This window comes from Hippocampus zosterae, chromosome 5 (assembly GCF_025434085.1).
Source record: "Hippocampus zosterae strain Florida chromosome 5, ASM2543408v3, whole genome shotgun sequence".
Classification (NCBI taxonomy): Eukaryota; Metazoa; Chordata; class Actinopteri; order Syngnathiformes; family Syngnathidae; genus Hippocampus; species Hippocampus zosterae.
The window spans coordinates 24692602-24711236 of NC_067455.1; the positions used below are offsets into that span (position 1 = coordinate 24692602).

General features: G+C 41.0%; 1 protein-coding gene across 1 annotated transcript in view; it reads right to left on the minus strand.

The window, feature by feature from the left end:
* LOC127600326 (eukaryotic translation initiation factor 3 subunit H) overlaps nt 1-18635 on the minus strand; it is a 109288-nt gene that overhangs the window by 48003 nt on the left and 42650 nt on the right. Inside the window, exons 3-4 of the mRNA XM_052064823.1 lie at nt 6430-6597; nt 1816-1915 (exon numbers count right to left, since the gene is read on the minus strand). Coding sequence (XP_051920783.1) covers nt 1816-1915; nt 6430-6597 — 268 coding nt within the window. The remainder of the gene's footprint in view (nt 1-1815; nt 1916-6429; nt 6598-18635) is intronic.

The window sequence follows — 18635 nt, forward strand, 5'->3', positions numbered from 1 at the left end:
CACAATGGCGTCTTCAAATAATATTTGCATGCCTCAGACATTGCATTCACCTTTAGTGGAAGAAAAGCACTGCACATTCCTGTGCTCCCTTGTGTCAGTATTTAAAATGGTTCTTAACTCCTCTTCTGATATATTTTATATAGTGATTTCAGAGGGGATGTGAAAAGGGGAATTGTACAAATGAAAACAATATTTTTGTTTTCATGTTTAGTATTTATTTTGGTAAAATTAGAATTTTGTTTTTGTTAAGTTAAGGGAAAAAAGACAACTAGTGTTTAACAAAGTTAAAGTAAAAATGTCTTATTTCCCTAAAAGGGCTATTTCTATTATTAAGCAGGCACAACTTAACAAAATAAAAGAGTTTCTGTGCCTCAACACAATACCTCTCATTATTTGCTGTGTACTGGCAAAATGAATAATTGTTATTTTCATGCACCCCATTATTGGTTGGTTGTGAAGAGTGTTGATTTGTAAAAGCTTGGCTTGACCATACCAAATGGGCATATAGCCCTGCTCCCCATGACCGCCGTGCATGGGGCCGGACCTTGGTCTTATTTAAAAAAAAAAAAGTGGACCGACAGCATTTCTAGTTGAGGACCACTGCTCTAGCATTTTACGAGCAGTGTTTAAGACTGCTGTTATTCGAACCCTTCTTAAGCGACCAAACCTCAAGCCAGAGTTTCTGTAATGATCGTCCTGTTTCAAATCTCCCGTTTATTTAGAATATTCTTGAAAAAGTCATACCGCAACAGCTTAATGATAACATCATATCATAATCAATTTGAACCGTTTCAGTCAGGGTTTAAGGCCCACCATCCTCCTGAAATGGCTCTTGCTGAAGTGATCAATGATCTTCTCCTGGCTATGGACTCCGATACCTCATCAATTATTATTATTACGCAATCTTAGCACTGCCTTTGAAACCATCGATCATAAGATACTCTGAGAACACCTCAGAACGTATGTGGGTATTTCAGGCTCCGCTCTTTCCTGGTTTAGTTCTTACCTCTCAGAGAGGACGCACCATGTAATTTATGTAAGCATCAGCACATGGCCCTTTCATTCTATGTGCTTCCGCTCTGTGACATCATATGTAAATAATAGGTTTCACTGTTATGCTGATGATACCCAACTATATACAGTATGTCGTTGGAAACCCGCGCATCTGCTATAATCTCAAAGAGTGACTTGCTGAGATAAAACAATGGATGACTTAATGTTTTGCTTCTTAACCCCAATAAAAGAAGGTGATTATTGGCCCTGCTCGGCATTGGCACATATTCAAGGACACTACTCTCAGCCTCGATAAATGTACCATTATCAAGAGTGAATCAACAAAATAATCTCTGTGTTGTATTTGATTCAATGCTCTCTCTTTTCACCTTCGCACTATTGCTAAGATAGGTCCCATTCTATCTCCCAGTGAGGCAGAAATCATAAACCCTCGAAGGTTTCTCATTTTTCACCAGATGGGATTGGTTTGAGTTTTTCCTTGTCCTTCTGGGCGTTAATGTCAAGGGATGTCGTTAATGTTTGTCAACTGTGGGCATGTGAAGCCCTTTGAGTTATTCAAGGCTATATAAATTAATGTCACTTGACTCTGGACTAATTGGGATCCCACTTGTGTCTTAGGTTAAATTTATGTCTATGACCCCAAGGTACAGGTATGTCCATCCCAAAGGGGACTTTTGCATCAGGAATTCAAGTCAAAAGTCAATCAACCTCTCTATTCAGCTTTAGTCCACAAGTCAAATGTGATCGACTGGTTGGTCATCTGATGTACAGTATATGACGTATTTACATTGAGCTACAAACCCTTCAGGTGTGAAATCTTTCTCTTTGCAGATCTCCATGAGCTTAGGAGTGAGCCTGTAGGCCTTCAGAGACAGGGAGCCTTGGGCTGTCTTTATAGGGTCTGAAATGGGGGGGGAAAAAAGCAGAGAGATGCTCAACATTTTTCCTTTAACAGAACAATTCATGCAATAATGGTAGCACTAAATACACAATCATGACATGACATGTGTGCCGCTGCCTACAAACGGCATGGAGTCAAAGAAGACAACAGTGCAATAATCCAAACTGTCTGAGGGTGTTCTAGTTTTACCTTGGGGAAACGTGTTGATCATCCATTTATATATTTTTCTTGCATCGGATGTTTTATTGCTTTTTTGAATGTTCTGGACTCCTATTTCCATATCCGTGTTGCATTAAACAATATTGCTCCCTGGTTTCCAAAGTGGAAGTCTGGGAAAATGTAGCTCAATATGACATGAGAAATTCTTTTCTAAAACACAAACAAGTTGATGGAGAATCTATGCTGGTTGCAACCAAGTAATACACTATTTTTTACCTCACTCATTTAGGAAACCATCACCAATCAATTCATGGAAATCATCATCATTGTAACTATTTTTGTAAATGTACAGAAAGCAACCAGTATGGTTCACAAATCACTACAGTAAGGATCAGCTATTGGTTCACGCTACTGTATCAAGGAGCTTCTAAGAGAAAACAAACCATAACCTTTAATTTTTAGTTAACTTGAGAAACTGCCCACAATCAAGTTAAAGTTGTCTACAGTTACGTACCTCATTTATAATTGCAATAAAAGTCTTCAAACCCCTAATCAAATGCTAAATTTTTGTGATTCCAAAAAAATTTGACCAAAACGAATAATTCCACAACTTTTATTCTACCACTAGTGTGACCTAATTATATGACTTAATTAAAAAAAAAGTAAAAATCTTTAAAAAAAAAACATTCACCCTACTGCAGGGTGAATAAGATAAGATATCCTTTATTCGTCCCACACTGGGGAAATTTACATGTGAATGTGAATTGAATGTGAGTGTTGGTGAAGATAGCAAAGGTTGAGTTTCCGTCAGGGTTTGTTCAAGGTGGCCAACGTTTTCCAACAGTTAGTTTTTTTCTTGTTGGAAGGAAGTTCTGTCAAAATGTGTTCATGTCATGGAGTGGTCGACCAGCTAAAATTACTCCAAGAGTGTGACAACGACTCATCCAAGAGGCTGTAAAAGAACCTAGAACAAGACTTTTGGAAAAAACATTCTGTGGAATGAAGAGTCAAAAACTGAACTTTTTAGATGTGCGGCCATGTCTGAGGTAAAATCGCACAGAAATTGATAAAAAGAACATCATGCCAAGAGTGAAGGATGGTGGTGGCAGCATGCTGTGATGTAGAGGACAATGCATTCTGCTGTCTACCAGAAAATCCTGGAGGAGTGCAACCAACAAACAGTTTGCACATTCAAACGCAACCACTCTTCGATCATGCAGCAACGACAAGAGTCCGAAATACACCAGACAGTCCACCTTTTAATGGTTTTAAATAAATAAATAAAAATAAATTTGGGTTTTGGAGTGGCCAAGTGAAAGTCTGGGTTTGAATCCAATTGAGAAGCTGTGGTGTCACCTTAAATGGGCAATTCATGCTAGAAACACCTCCAATATGGCAAAGTAGAAGCGATTCTGCGAACAAGGGTGGACCAAAATTCCTCCACAGTGATGTGAAAGACTCATCCCCAATTATCGCAAAAGCTTGATTTCAGTTATTGCTGGCAAGAGTGAACAACCCCAATATTAGGTTCAAGTGGCTATATTGGCATTTAGAAATTGCATTTTGTATTTCATTGGGTTGTCTCCATGTGATATTAAAATTCGTTTGATGAAAGAAAATCTTTGTGTGATAATTATGAAACAATACAGAAATCAGGAAGCGGGCAAATACTTTTTCGCAGCACTGTATGCATGAAGTATATGAAAAAACTGTCCATTCACACAAAAAAACTGAAAGTCTAAGTAAATGTCCATGTGCAGCCTTTCATCAAATAATAAAGTGAAATGTTATATTCTTTATTGTATGCCAAGTAAACTCAACTACCCGATATTGCTTTGATATGGCCTAGAATGGTATGAAACTGATTTTCAAAAACACATTAAAAAAAAAATTAAAAGGTTTTCTTTACCTTGGAAACAAAGTCAAATTATAAACAAATAAATACGAAAAATGGGAGCATATCGAGAAATACTCATTCGATATTTTTGATTCTATATCTGACACTGCTCTAAAAAATTGGGGTACTTTGATTTTTTTTCCCATGCAGACCAATGTAATCTTTCATTTCCGCTCCTTTAAATCTTATAGGCATTTGAAGCAATTAGGTAATTTTGACCCATTGCGGACCCATTGGGGAAAGGTTAGCCTGCCTGAGCAATTGATGGATATTTTTACTCATACTTCCCAGCCAATCGGAAAGGAGTTTCCTGAGTAGTAAACGACAAGAAAGGGTTGAGGATTCAAAATTCTTCTCCAGAAACTTGCCAAAGCTGTTCATAATACAAGGATTGTGAAAATCAGACAATCACTGCTTACAAACAGACGCTTCTTTGTAGAAATGGATGGCAAGAAAAGTAGATATCGAACACAAAAAAATGGTCTCCCACAAGGCTCTGTTCTGGCTCCAGTACTTTTTAACATCTACACAAATGACCAACCAGAGTTATATATGCCGATGATTTGTGTATTGCCACCCAATCGCGCTCATTTGAAACCACCGATAGGAAAGCTGCTCTTCAACATCTAACAGAGTATTATAAACAAAACTCACTTAATGCCAATCCAGGAAAGACGCAGGTGTGTGTATTCCACCTAAATAACCACCAGGCAAATGGAAAATTAAGCATCCACTGGAATAATGAGAGACTTGAGCATGTTGACTATCCCGTCTATCTTGGAGTCACATTAGATCGAACGTTCTCCTTCGCAGAACATGTAAGGAAACTCAAGTCAACAGAAACAACCTCTTAGCTAAACTTGCTAACTCTAACTGGGGGACAGATCCTAAAACTCTGAGAACAACAGCTCTAGCACTATGCTACTCTACTGCTGAATATTGCTCAGCAGCATGGGCAAGATCGTGTCATGCTCACAAAATAGATCCTGAGCTGAACAACACATGCAGAATAATTACCGGCATACTAAAACCAACGCCACTGCCAGTACTCTGCAGATTGGCGGGCATCGCACCACCACACATACGTAGAGACACCCATGCAAGGACACAAAAGCATAGTCAAGAAAATGACACAAGGCACCCCCTCCATGGTCATAGTGACTCAATAAGAAGACTGAACTCCAGAAAGAGCTTTATGACCGTCCAAAGTTTAGATCCTGAGCAGTCAACAAACCACAGGCTCGGAAAATGGAGAGAATGGGACAACTCTGCACTAAATGGTGCAATCCAAAGACCAAACGAACATCTTCCAAGTGGAACTGCCCTCTCAAGAAAGAACTGGGGAACATTAAATAGAGCAAGAACCAGAGTAGGCAAGACTGGGAACAACACCTATAAATAGGGACTCTCACTCAGCAGTGAGTGTCCTTGTGGCCACCCAGTACAAACAATGGAGCACATTCTTCGGGATTGTAAACTGGGGCCCACCTGCACAGATCAAGACCTCTTAGACACTAGTGATGCTGCCAAGCAATGGATCCAGTCCTGGCGCGACAAGATATGATGATGCTGGATTTTTAGCAATCGTGAGGAACGGAAAACCAGTCACATTAATAGTATTATTACAAAATTATTTTAAAGAATACATTCAGAGGCTTATCATACTGACATCTTGTTGAAATCACTTTTGAAATACAATTTATACTGTATATACGGAAATATACCGTATATATACTGTATATGGCTCTCACTGAAATACATTTGCAAATATTTTGCTTTTATGGCTCTCTTAGTCAAAAAGGTTCCCGATCCCTGCTCTAGGACAAGGGTGCAAAAGTGTAAATGGTTCAAGACATCTGCCAATAGTGGACATTAAAAAATTCTAACTCACTTCAGGTTCATTTCAGCATCTAGCTGTGCAATCGACTATCCCCCCCCCCCCCCCCCCACCCCTCGGGGGTGTTGCACGTACCTGCCAATTTTCGTAAGGCAAGGTCAAACATACTGGGATTGTTTTTTGGTTTTCCGCGTTAGATAGCATTCCATAGCCATGTTTTAATCATTTATGACAATTTTAAAATCTCAAAAATTTCCCAAGGAGAAAATTTTGAGAATTTTCGTGCATGTTTAGGTCCCAAAAATTAGATTAATCAGCACAATAACAATACTAATAAGATGAATTCCGACACCAACAAGAGGGACATCACAGCAGTCGCTGCGTGGTCCCTAATATTAATAGAATTTCTAGAAAAACAATAGATGCCACAACCAGTTCTACTCGAGCACGAATAAAAAGAATAATTTATACAAAAACAATAGTGAGCTCGTAGTTTTCACTGCTTGGGCCCAAATAAGAATTTCTAAAAAAAAAAAGAGAAAAAAACCCAATAGGGACCTTGAAATTGTTGCTGCTGGAGCCTGAATTAAGTGCATTCCCTTGAACAATAGTTCTACTTACCATAGATAAGCACAACAGACTCCTCGATGGCATGCTGGTAGCTGAACTGGGAGTCAAGCAGGGCTCGGCTGACAAAGGAACCGTAGTAGGTGGACTGATACCATCCCACATGCAGATGGTCGATGTTTACATGACGCAGAGAACGCATCATCTCCATCTGGTATTGTACTGTAAGCAGAAACATGACATGATTTTTTTTTTCAGACCGAACGAGCTTGTCTTTAAATGCTTTAGTGAGTTTGGGCATTTTTCTTTCTTGGATCTCAAGATCTGGTCTCCATCTGGAGATGTGAAGGGAGGGATAAAAGAAACATTGGTTTTGATAACCAACTAAAAATGTGCAGAATAAATGAACCAAAACAGAAAAGGTTTCATTCAATCTGTTATCAAGTGATTGTTGGTCCGATTTTATGTCTTTTTTAGAAATGTTCACTGATATTTTTTTTCCTACTGAAGAAAAGCGATAGATATGTTGAGCAGACAACCATTTCATACCAGACGACAAATACGAAGAATCTGGTCAATGTTAAGTAACGGCCACTGCAAGTGAAGAAAACAACATGTCCATACAGAGTAGCTGAAGACTTGATAAATCAAGGCATTATTGGGCAGATGTGCCCCCCCTAAGCAGACCTTAGACTGGAAAGCACATCCTTCTTCTGAGGCGGCTGTTAACAAGACTAAAACGAGGTGGAAAGGAGAAACATGGAATGTGGTGGTGGGGGTTATTTGAAGATCGAGCTGAACAACAGAAAGAAACTCAAACCACTGCATGGGACGACAACGGTGACAAGGTAAATAACTATGAGGATATCAGAGAATCACTTTGAACTCAAAATAAGAACGTTTTTTTTCTCCAAATGAATTACTGTACATAGACTTCCCTGAAGCAACACTGACCATGAAAATACAAAAGAGATATTAAGATTGACTGAACAAATGGCATACATTCCTCGAGGTAGGCTAAAGATGGGTCTTGAATTTGAAAATACAATAATATGGAACAGAGATGGGCAAGTGGTGGCACATAGGCCGCATGTGGCGGCTGATGATGGTTTTTAATGGGGCGGGGGACGTAACAAAAAATAATGATAAACACTCAACATTATTTCCAGGAAAAACTGAGAAATTGTGCTAAAATATATATATATATAAAGGTGTAAAATATTTGCGTTAATTCCAATTTATTAATTACGTCACTTTGAGCGTGTTATTTTTTTTAATCGCGTTCATCTAAATTTTTTGTCTTTATTGTTTCAGTAGGTGGGTTTCTTTTTTCTAATAGCCCTTTTTACGTGTTGGCTTCCTGTGTTCCGAGTTGTTGAGGGTGGGGAAACAACTGTCAGTCACAGCCTGAAGCAGACAATGATTGGTTGCCATTATGTTGGGGCTTTTTAGCGGAAGCTGATAGGCTCCCATTGGAGTTGGGTGTGTTGGGCGTGCTTATGAAGCAGCGGTGAGGATTGGAGAGGTGAAAATGGAGCAGCATGTGAAAGTTCTTGGCACAATGAATGAAAAATGTACATTCCAAAAACGCCCTGACAATACAATTGATAAGGGGGTGTTGTGCCTAATTTGTAAGAAGGAGTTTGCTTACCACTGAAGCAGCTCAAATTTAGCCACCCACATCAATGCAAAGCACCCAGTCGCGAGTGTAGCCACAGCTAACGTTAGCACCAAAAGCGTTATCCATATGGCAAGCAAGCCATACATAGCAAAGTTATTCAGCAAACTAAACTTGAGAACACTCCACGTACGAGGCATAGTTGATGTGTCCTCTGTAGACTAATAGAAGTGATTGATGTTTAGTTTAGCACTTTTAGTTTGACACGATGAACAGCGTTAGTTATGAAGTGCTATTTACAGCACACATGGTTTAATAAGACCAAAATACACGGCTTGGGGTGACCAAGTCAAAGTCCTGGCTTGAACCCCATTGAGATGTTATGGCATGGCCTCAAGACAGTGATTCAGGCAGCCCTGCCTTTGTTCACATTTCCTCAGCCCTATCAGATCATACAACAATCAATGGAAGTCCCGCTGGTTGCACACTCATCCAAGTTGTTGAACGTGCAGACTAAGAATGAGTCACCCCATTCATTTTGTGTGGCTCGATTGCGAATGTGCCTGTGCTCATGGAGGATGTCATGATGCGAGTGTAAAACACGGGGCATGCATATTTGACAGTATTCAAAATTGTGTGTTTTGTATTCACAACCTGAAAGCTAGTCTCACCCTTGGGCAGAAATTTAAGTACAAAAAACAAAACAAAAAAAACCCCACAACCATTGACGATGTGTGTGCGTGTTTCACCACGCACACACGCTTGACAAAGCAATGGGCATGTCTGTGTGTCTGTGCAATGAACCCGACAGATAGTCCATACTCTAATAGTCAATGACACAAGAGGTGAACTGCTTCAGACCTTGCATGCTGCTGCAGGCCACAACATTTCAGTGCAGGCAAAAAGATGTGTGGAAGAGTGCCTGTGCCTCTAAAAGTGAAGAGCCACCTAATTGTGTGTCACAACACATTCAAATCACCACCTTGTCACTATGAAGTGGTCTGCCTGCAAAATACATGCATGAATAAACACGCAACAAGGGGAGGAAAACATGTTCATCTAAAACAATTGCATTTGTGTCCGCATTCCACCGGACTAAGTTCTTCTCATCTTTTCTGCTGTATCTTTTATATAGTGGCCCCCATCATTAAAACTGAGACACAAGATAACTGAAATAAGTTACAACTTTACAAGAGAGAACAACTGTGACTATAAAAAGTATAGTGCACAAAGATTGTATATTCATAACACACAACATTTGTGAACATTTGGCCAAGATTGTTAGAAAAACATGCATGCGGTTGAACATTAAAATGTCAGGAATGAAATTCTAAAATGTGTCATACACACCCAATTCCAATAAAGTTAGGACATCGTGTTAAACAAAATTGGAATACTATGATTTGCCATTTATGTACAAGTGATATTTAATTGAATACACAACAAAGACAGGATATTTAACATGATAAACTGCCATTGTGTTTAGCAAAAAAACATTAACTGTAACGCATTCATGTTCGTAAGACGTTCATCTTCCCCACTGTGCCACATCACCTTTTCTTTTAACAACATTCAAAAAACGTTTGGTAACTGAGGAAACTAATTGTTGAAGCTTTGTAGATGTAATTCTTTCTCATTCTTACTTGATGTAAAAGTTTCAGTTGTTCAACAGTTCAGTTCGTTGTCGTATTTTATGCTTCATAATGTGCCATACATTTTCAATGGGGGACAGGTCTGGACTGCAGGCAGGCCCCTCTAATACCCGCACTCTTATTCAAATAAACCACACTGTTGTAACAAGTGCAGAATGTGGTTTGGCACAGTATTGCTGAAATAAGTAGAGACATTTACGAAAAAGACATTGCTTCGATGGCATCTCCAAAACGTGTTTGCTTTCCCAGATGCTCAAGTTACCCATGCCATTCCCATTATCACTGTTCCATACCATCACATATTCTGGCTTTTGAACTTTGCATTCATAAGAGTCTGGATGGTTCTTTTCCTCTTTGGCCCAGAGGACATGACGTCTACAATTCCAATAACAAATTGAAATTTGGAGCACAGAACACTTTCCCACTTTGCATCAGTTCATCCTAAATGAGCTTTGGGCCAGAGAAGCCAGCGGCATGTAGGGGTGTTGTTTATCAATGGCTTTTGTTTGCAGAGAAGTATTTTAAGTTGCACTTACAGCTGTAGCGCCGAATTGTGTTTATCGACATTGGATTTCCAAAGTGTTCCTGAACCCACGTGCTGATGTCTTTGACACATGGATTTCGGTTTTTGATGTAGTGCCGCTTGAGGGATTGAAGGTCAGGGTCATTGAAAGTTGGTTTTTGGCTTTGCCGCTTACATGCAGTGATTTCTCCGGATTCGGTGAAACTTGGTGATATGGACTGTAATTCCTCAATTCCTTGCAATTGTACATTGAGGAACATTACCCTGAAACTGTTCCACTAATTTCTCACGCAGTTCTTCACAAAAAGGTGAGCCTCGCCCCATCTTTGCTTGTCAACGACTGAGCAATTCAGGAAAGCTCCTTTTATATCCAATCAAGACACCCATCTGCTTTTTTGCCACCTGTCCCAGCTTTTTTGGAAAGTGTTGCAGCCATAAATTTCAAAGTTCATGATTATTTGTTAAAAACCGTTTATCAGATCGAACATCAAATGTCTTGTGTTTATAGTGTATTCAATGAAATCTAAATTGAACAAGATTTGCAAATCATCGTATTGTTTTTATTTACCGTATTTTCCACACTATAAAGGCGCACCTGAAAGCCTTAGATTTTCTCAAAAATCATCTGTGTGCCTAACAATGCGGTGCCCTTTATGTGTGCACTGAACCCAAAATATGTCACATTAGGGGTGTTCACACGGCATACATTTGCTCCGGCGCTACACCGATGTATACATTTTACACCGGAGCAAATTTTGTGGAGCAGTCACACGTACAGTACAAAGCCGCTGAGCGGGTCTGCACCGGCGCAGCGTCGGTGCAGCTCCACTTGCGGTCATACGGCAGTTTCTGCAGCGGAGCAAAACGACAGAAAACAGAGCTGTCGCGTTGTTTTTTTTTTTTTTTAACTTGTACACAACTCAAGCAACTACTGTACAAGGCACGTCCTTCTCCTTCTCGGTCTCCGTGCCTTCTGCTCGAGAGTGACCGCCCCTGAAAACGTAAATCAGCGATGACTTCAATGACACTCAGAAAAGCAAACATGTAACGCACCAAACAGAAAATCAAGAGAGGAAATCACAAAATAAATTAGATAGGGGGGGTGGGGGGGGTTGTCAACACACAACAAAGGAACAAACTCCACAAACAACTCCGAGACAGTCCAGTCCCCTACAAAAGGAAAGATGACATTTGGGAACTATACCCCGATACCTGTTCTAGTTGCGATTGTATAACCTAAAAGGAGCAAATTTTTAAACCACTTCCCTGAGGTGGATAGAATTTGCTCCGGTGTAAGCTGTTTTCCGAGGCTACCCCGGAGCAAATTTGCATGTGTGACTGCTCCACTGGCGCAGCACCGGCATAGCACCGAAGCAAATGTTGCCGTGTGAACACCCCTAATGTTGTTGAGCGACTTTGGTAAGCGCTCCACTTGAATGACTGTTGGACCTTTTCCTGCTGACAAAGGGACATCATACATACAGTGCATTTGCAGGCAGTTGGGTGGCAAACGGATCAGAGAACATTACATAACATGTAAACTACGTACGCTGGCAGTGATTAAACCAGGAGTCAGCAACCCAAAATGTTGAAAGAGCCATATAGGACAAAAAAAAACAAATATGTCTGGAGCCGCAAAAATAAATAAATAAAAGCCTTCTATACAACTTGCAATGAAAGAAACACATGCTGTATGTATTTAGGAGACTGGACTGTCTCAGAATTGTTTATGTTATTCATTCCTTTGTTGTGTTTTCACAAACGCCCCCATAGAATTTATTTTGTAATTTCCTCGCTTGATTTTTTTTTGTTTTTGTGCATTATTTTTGTTTTTCTTAGTGTCGGTGAAGTGATCTTTCAGTTTTTCTGAGGCTGTCTTTGAACGCCTCTCGAGTCGAGAAGAGAGAAGGCACGGAGTTGGACTCAGACATGTCTACGTTTGTCAAGACTTTTAAAAGCATAAATAAATAAAGTGTGTGTTTTAAAAAACCAACACCACAGCTCTCCTTTTTGGAGCTGGAACATGTGTATATATCTGTTTGAGCTATACTAGCCTAATATCATTTTTTTTTTCCATTTTCAAACATTTTTTATAAAGCTCTAGGGAACCACTACATGTCGCTAAAGTGCCGGATGCGGCTCTGGAGCCGCATGTTCCCGATCACCGGATTAAACCAACCACAGGACATAATGTAATACATATACCACGTACTCTTGTAAGCGCTTTCCCGAAAGCCTGCCTCTTCGCTCAATAACCACCTGGCAACGAGAGTGACTGAGAACCGCGAGAGGGAATCAGTCATGTTTGATGGCGATATTGCCCATTTGTTCAGTCAGACACAGGAGGAACTTTTGACAGATTGGAGGGAGAGAAATAATTGGAGCTAAACCTATTGTTTTGCTTCGGTCACATTTTTTTCTAGCCCCTATGTAGCCTCGGGGGGAGATATGAGCCCCACAGTATGATACCTTGCCCTGCCGTGTCATACGTAGGCTCAGAGAAATCTACTGTGCTGTAAATTCGACATTGATTACGAGGAGACTCTTCTTCATGTTTCTGTTTTATGACAAGGCGTCATCTCACAATCCACACATGAACTACCATTTCGAAGCAACCGTTTGTTTTTTTTCTTCATGTGTGTTCGAATGAAGTGTGGGTAAAGTGCGGAAATAGACACTGTAATTGAGCCTGCACTGTTAAATGCGCCTTTTGGTGCGGAAAATATGGCATGTTTAACACAACATTACAATTTCATTGAAAGCGGGGTTGTCAATACATTTTTCTTGTTTATTTTAGAGGTCATGCAGGGAGCGGATGTTTGGATGATCATGGCAGGTGTCATCTGAGTGGGAACCAAAACTCCCATTCAGTGAGTGACAACAAAACATTTTTGGCACGGACTTATATTCCTGGGTTTGTACCAAAACCAACTCATGTAAATGATCATTGCTTCCACACCCCAAAAAATATACCTCTAGAAACGGAAGTTAATGTGCGAATGCGCACACGCACACACACACACACACACACACACACACACACACACACACACACACACACACACACACACACACACACACACACACACGCACACTTTGACCTGTAACAGACAATCTCTTTGTAATTTTAACAGTTATTAAAATCTAAAAATTCATTCGAAAGAACCTCAACAATATAAATACCATTTCCTGTGGTCGACCAACTCACAAATCCGACCATTCAAATAGTGCCTGAACTCCTCTCAACAGAATTGCAATGAATCTGCCAGTCATTTTAGTGAAAAACTACAATCCATCAGGTCAAACGGCACAAACCAGCAAAATCGCAGCACGAACAATCACCGAGGAATAATTCAATTACCATGACGGAGTTTGATACAGTGGATAATAGATTTGAGTCGCCTAATCGGAGTCAAAGTATTTAACTTGAGTTTTCTGACTGGTCAAAATTGATGTACACATGCATTTGGAAAAAATATTTGAATTCTTCTCAAAAAGGTCTGAGATTGGAAAGTAAAAAATCTTTAATTTGATTATATTGAACAAATTAAATGACTTAAAATTATCTTCCAAAGTGGTATATAGTAAGGCTTATGACAAAGCTTTACCATTACTGCGGAACATGTGAGGGTACAGGTATTCATATTAATATATCGATTATAGCTGACATTGGTTGTCGACAACATCCTTTCATTCTCAAAACACAAAAACTTTCTGGTTGTAAGTCAGTTAATGCACAACATAGGTTGTGCTTTTGTCAACTTATTTGGTCCATCCACAGATTTATCCGTGTGAAGGAGAAAACAGTGATAAATGTGCGAGTTGTAGGGAAGTAAATGGTGGTATCGAGTTGCAGTCTACGCTGAGGTTTCGAGAGGCACAAGGCTAATTTTCAGCAGCAGGGCTATAAAGGGATCTCCATGCCTATTTGTTACTGCCCGTGTGTTTCTGTGAAAGAAGCCACCTTGGTCCATGTTCCACCTGGCACAGTGGGCTGGGTGCGACTAATCTTTGTTAAGCAATCCCTCCGGAGGACTGCAGGTGCATGCACATGCAATCATCAACCCAAAAACGAACCCAAAACACACTGCATGTTTTATGAGACAAGCCAAAGCTCCATTGTGTTCAGTATACCTGACAAAGTCATCAAACCAATTCTTTTAGATATGGAAAAACAGGAAATTCAATTCCATTACATCTTCCCATTCAAGTCCATATCTTACCGTGGGGCATACGGTTGCAAGTGTTCACAATGCAAATGTTGCGTTCTCGTCACTGGTTCGTTCAAGGTCCAACACTCGCTGGAAACAATTCCGACTTACTGCCAGCAATCGGTGGTATAAGGACCGAACAGTACGCATCAGGGGGTTCGGTATCCATCACTCCCAAAGCACCCCCCACAGAACTCCCCGAATGAGATGGTTGAACGCCTTTTCCAAGTCCACAAAGCACATGTAGACCGGTTGGGTGAGTTCCCATGTATCCTTGAGGACCTACCAGGGAGGTTGAGGAGTGTGATCCCTCTGTCGTCGGAACACACCCTCCGGTCCCCCTTTTTAAAAAGAGGCACCACCACCCCGCTCTGCCAATCCAGATGCAGTCGGAACTCTCCTCGATGACTACGCGATGTTGCAGAGACGTGTCAACCAAGACGGACTCTCTTGGTTGACACAGCATCCAGAGCCTTGAGGAACTCCGGGCGGATATCATCCACCCCTAGAGCTTTGACACCGATGAGCTTTTTCACCACATCGGTGACTTCGACCCAGAGATCGAAGAGCCAACCTCAGAGTCGTCAGACCCCGCTTCCTTGAAGGAAGGCGTGCTGGTGGAGCTGGAGGAGGTCTTCGAAGTATTCTGCTGACCAACTAACAATGTCCCCAGTCGAGGTCAGCAGCGCCTCATCCCCACTGTACACAGCGTTAATGGTGCACTGCTTCCCCCTCCTGGAGATGTCGGATGGTGGACCAGAATTTCCTAGGCAAGAAAAGTAAATCGCCACCTCTCCTCCATCTTTGAACAAACTGTTTGATGCGAAGCATTTCGCTAACAGTTACGTTTGCTGCCTCTTTTTACATTTCTCCCTCTGTTTGACCTAATCTTTTGCTTGGTTGCTCTTCCTTCCACCTCATAACTTTCTCCCCATTATGCCACAACATATCTTTTATTCCATCTATTCACATCCAAGGTCCTCTTCATTTTGTCTCAACCATGTCACTTTCTCTTCTTGTGTCTCAACTCCACGTACACAAAATTTTATGTGGGGCAGAATCATGGTGAGACAATGGAGAAGATGAATAAAACAGTGGAACTGATGGAGATGAAGACAGCACCTGGGGGGATCCACGCATGATTTATAATGCTGCACGGTGATTTCAAATCAGATACAGCTCTAGCTCTGTGCTAAGAGCCAGCCTTAGATCTGCAGTACAATGAAAGAAAGGGAGACCCGGTGAAAATGTTCAGACCACACCGTCTCAAATACGGGACCACTAAGTGGTCTAATTGGCTTTACTGGGGGAGAATAAGGATAAATGGAAGGGATCAATTTCCCATAAGTAGAGTGATCAAATTCCAAGAAAGACCTCATCAGAAGAGGGGAGTACTAACTTAAAAACCACCCCCACACACACACACACACGCACACACACAAGCACCCACACACATACGCACACACGCAAGCGCACACACGCAAGCGCACACCTCATTGCATAGTGAACGGGATATTTACAGCGAGGAAGCGAGAGATCATGGTCGAAGCATTTTAATTCTCTGACTTCAATTAACCTATGGTGAAGATTTCTGCCCCAGATGACAATTAAAGCTGCAAACCTTAAGGCTAACCTTCCAGCCCCCCCCCCCCCCTCTTGATGCCACCGGTCGGTTTGTTTGTGCATTAATTTGCAAGGTTTTTTGATCTCTCCTTTTTACAAAAATCATCCTGTTTTTGCGTGTCAACTCATTAACTTCTTACCAAACGCACGTACACGGGCATGCCATAATGAGCAACAGCCATAACGGCCCCTAAGATGAACATAACAGAAAATAAAGTAGACAAGAGTTTGTGAATAGGAAATCACTGCCTACCGTCGTCAAGACCTAACACGGAGGCATGGGACACACTTTTGCAGCGTGTTAACCATCGTAGCTCACGTGTACCATCTTAAAATTGCTTCTTTCGGCCACCCAGATTCCCATTCTTTGCCAGTGCCCTTCGTGAATTGGACATCAAACAAACTCCGAATGAGAATAATCATAACAGTAAAACATAGAGCGCAACAGCACTGATCGCAAGTTGCAATTGCAGAATGCTGACCGCTCACAACTTCCGGTGATGCAGGTCACACGCCACTGTAGGTTAAAGGTTTTTTTTCTTTTTCCCTCTACACCCCTCACGATCGACTTGGGACCAGTCCACGAACTCGTGGTCTATCGCGATCGACGTATTGGGCACCCCTGTACTAGAGCCTATCCTAGCTGTTAGATGCATGTGTTGTGGGAGGAGTTTGTCTATACATGTTTTTACATTTTAAGTAACCAAGAACCATCACTGAAATGTACAGTTAATATTCGCAGAGCCAATTTGACCATGACAACTAATCGAGTCCGCATTGGTTGAAACTCAGTCCCTGCTCTGTGCTGCCTGTCCAGCCAGCCACTCCTGTCATTAAGCTCTTGTGAGAGAGATCAAGAAACTATTCAGCCGTGAACACACTGAAACTTCCAACAGCCAGCTTGTCGTCATTATTTTACTATGTGTGTTTTATGTTTTCATTAACCTCAATCTGTTGTCGCATCCATTGACAATAAAGGTATCCCAATTTTTTTCCCTCTTCTAGTCTGTTCTGTTCATGTTTAATCTTTATTCACAGCACTTTGTTCACAGCTGAGATTGTTAACTGTTTTTAATAAAGATGTGTGTGTCAAAGATTAGGCTATGCAACTGCAAGTACACATGGACCTGTAGCGAAACTGCAAAGGGCTCTGTAAGTGAGCCCTGGTTATTTTGATCACTCCACCATTTCTTGGGTAATTGTGGCAATTTTAATACACTAATATGTCATTTGCGCTAAATTAAGATAATTCCAGTAGACAGTGAGTGGCGTTGATGAGTTTAACTGTGTGGTCACATGCCGATCGGAAGTTAACATGTCACTTTCAATGAAAGGTGCGTTTGATTTTGCAAATCAATTCACCGTTTTGAGACATTGTTCATTTCAAAATTGTCCAAATTCTTTAAATTTCAGCCTCTCCGCATTAAATTATAAATACATTAGACTTTTGCATCCATCAAGAAAAGCGGAACCATTCTCAATGTGTTTAAAGACTAAGACTAATTTAAGAAAAATTTATTAACATCCGCTTTTACTTTGGAAAACAATGATCGACATTTTTTGCCCATTTTCTTAGAGGTTACTGACAATACTAGAAACTGAATCATAATTTGTTTGCACATTTTCTGAACTGTCTGTACTGAAACAATATCCTGTTTTTGATGAAAGATGAACATGGGGGGATAAATGTTCGATTCACTGATTAAGCATCAATAATCCAAAGATGAATCAACTATTAAAAGTGATACCGATAATTTCTTGCTTTGTATCGCCAATACCATCATTGTTTCTTTGTATACAATTTTTTTGTACTCCTGGGTGGAGGATGATATAAAAGAGTGATCTGTGACAAATTACCGTATTTTGACAACTATTCGACGCACCGTACGGTTGGGCGCAGTCTCATTAATGGGTGACATTTCTGTATTTTACACACAGACAAACCGCACTGTACCGATGGGCGCAGTTTTACAGTGGTAAAACGTACGCCAGCTTAAACATACGGCATGCATGCGCGCACGCTAACACGTTAGCTTGAAGCATACGGTAGCATGCCAAGACATACAGATACAATACAATACATGCTGATTTATATAGCGCTTTCACAACAGCGGCAGCTGTATACATACAAGCTAAAAACACGTTTTTAAAAAGGCAACGAAAGCAGAACTGAGTTCGGGTGTATTTTATTTAGCCATTGTACAATGTTCTCACGTTTTTCGATCAATCCATCAAAGTCCTCATCCTCTGTATCAGAAGCAGAGGACTGCACATCCCAGTTGTCATTGAACGCATCACATGCTGAAGTGTGAGTTGCTACGCATTGCCAAGCGGAAAGAAGGAGCAGCAACAGCAAAGTCAACATTTCTCTCGTGTGAAGCTTTCCCACATGGTACCTGCTTGCGGCGTCCCTTTAGCGTCCACTTACACGCCCACCCTTCCCCCATTGGTGGACTGCTCCCCAGCACGTCTGCCTTCTCTCTCTCTCTCTCTCTCTCTCTCCCTTCTCCATATATGTATATATACACGCCCACCCTTCCCTGATTGGCCGACTTCTTTCCCGCATGCCTGGCCACAGTCACTTCCGCCTTTTCTCTATATAAACAGCGTGTCGGCTGTCAGTCAGATTTTGG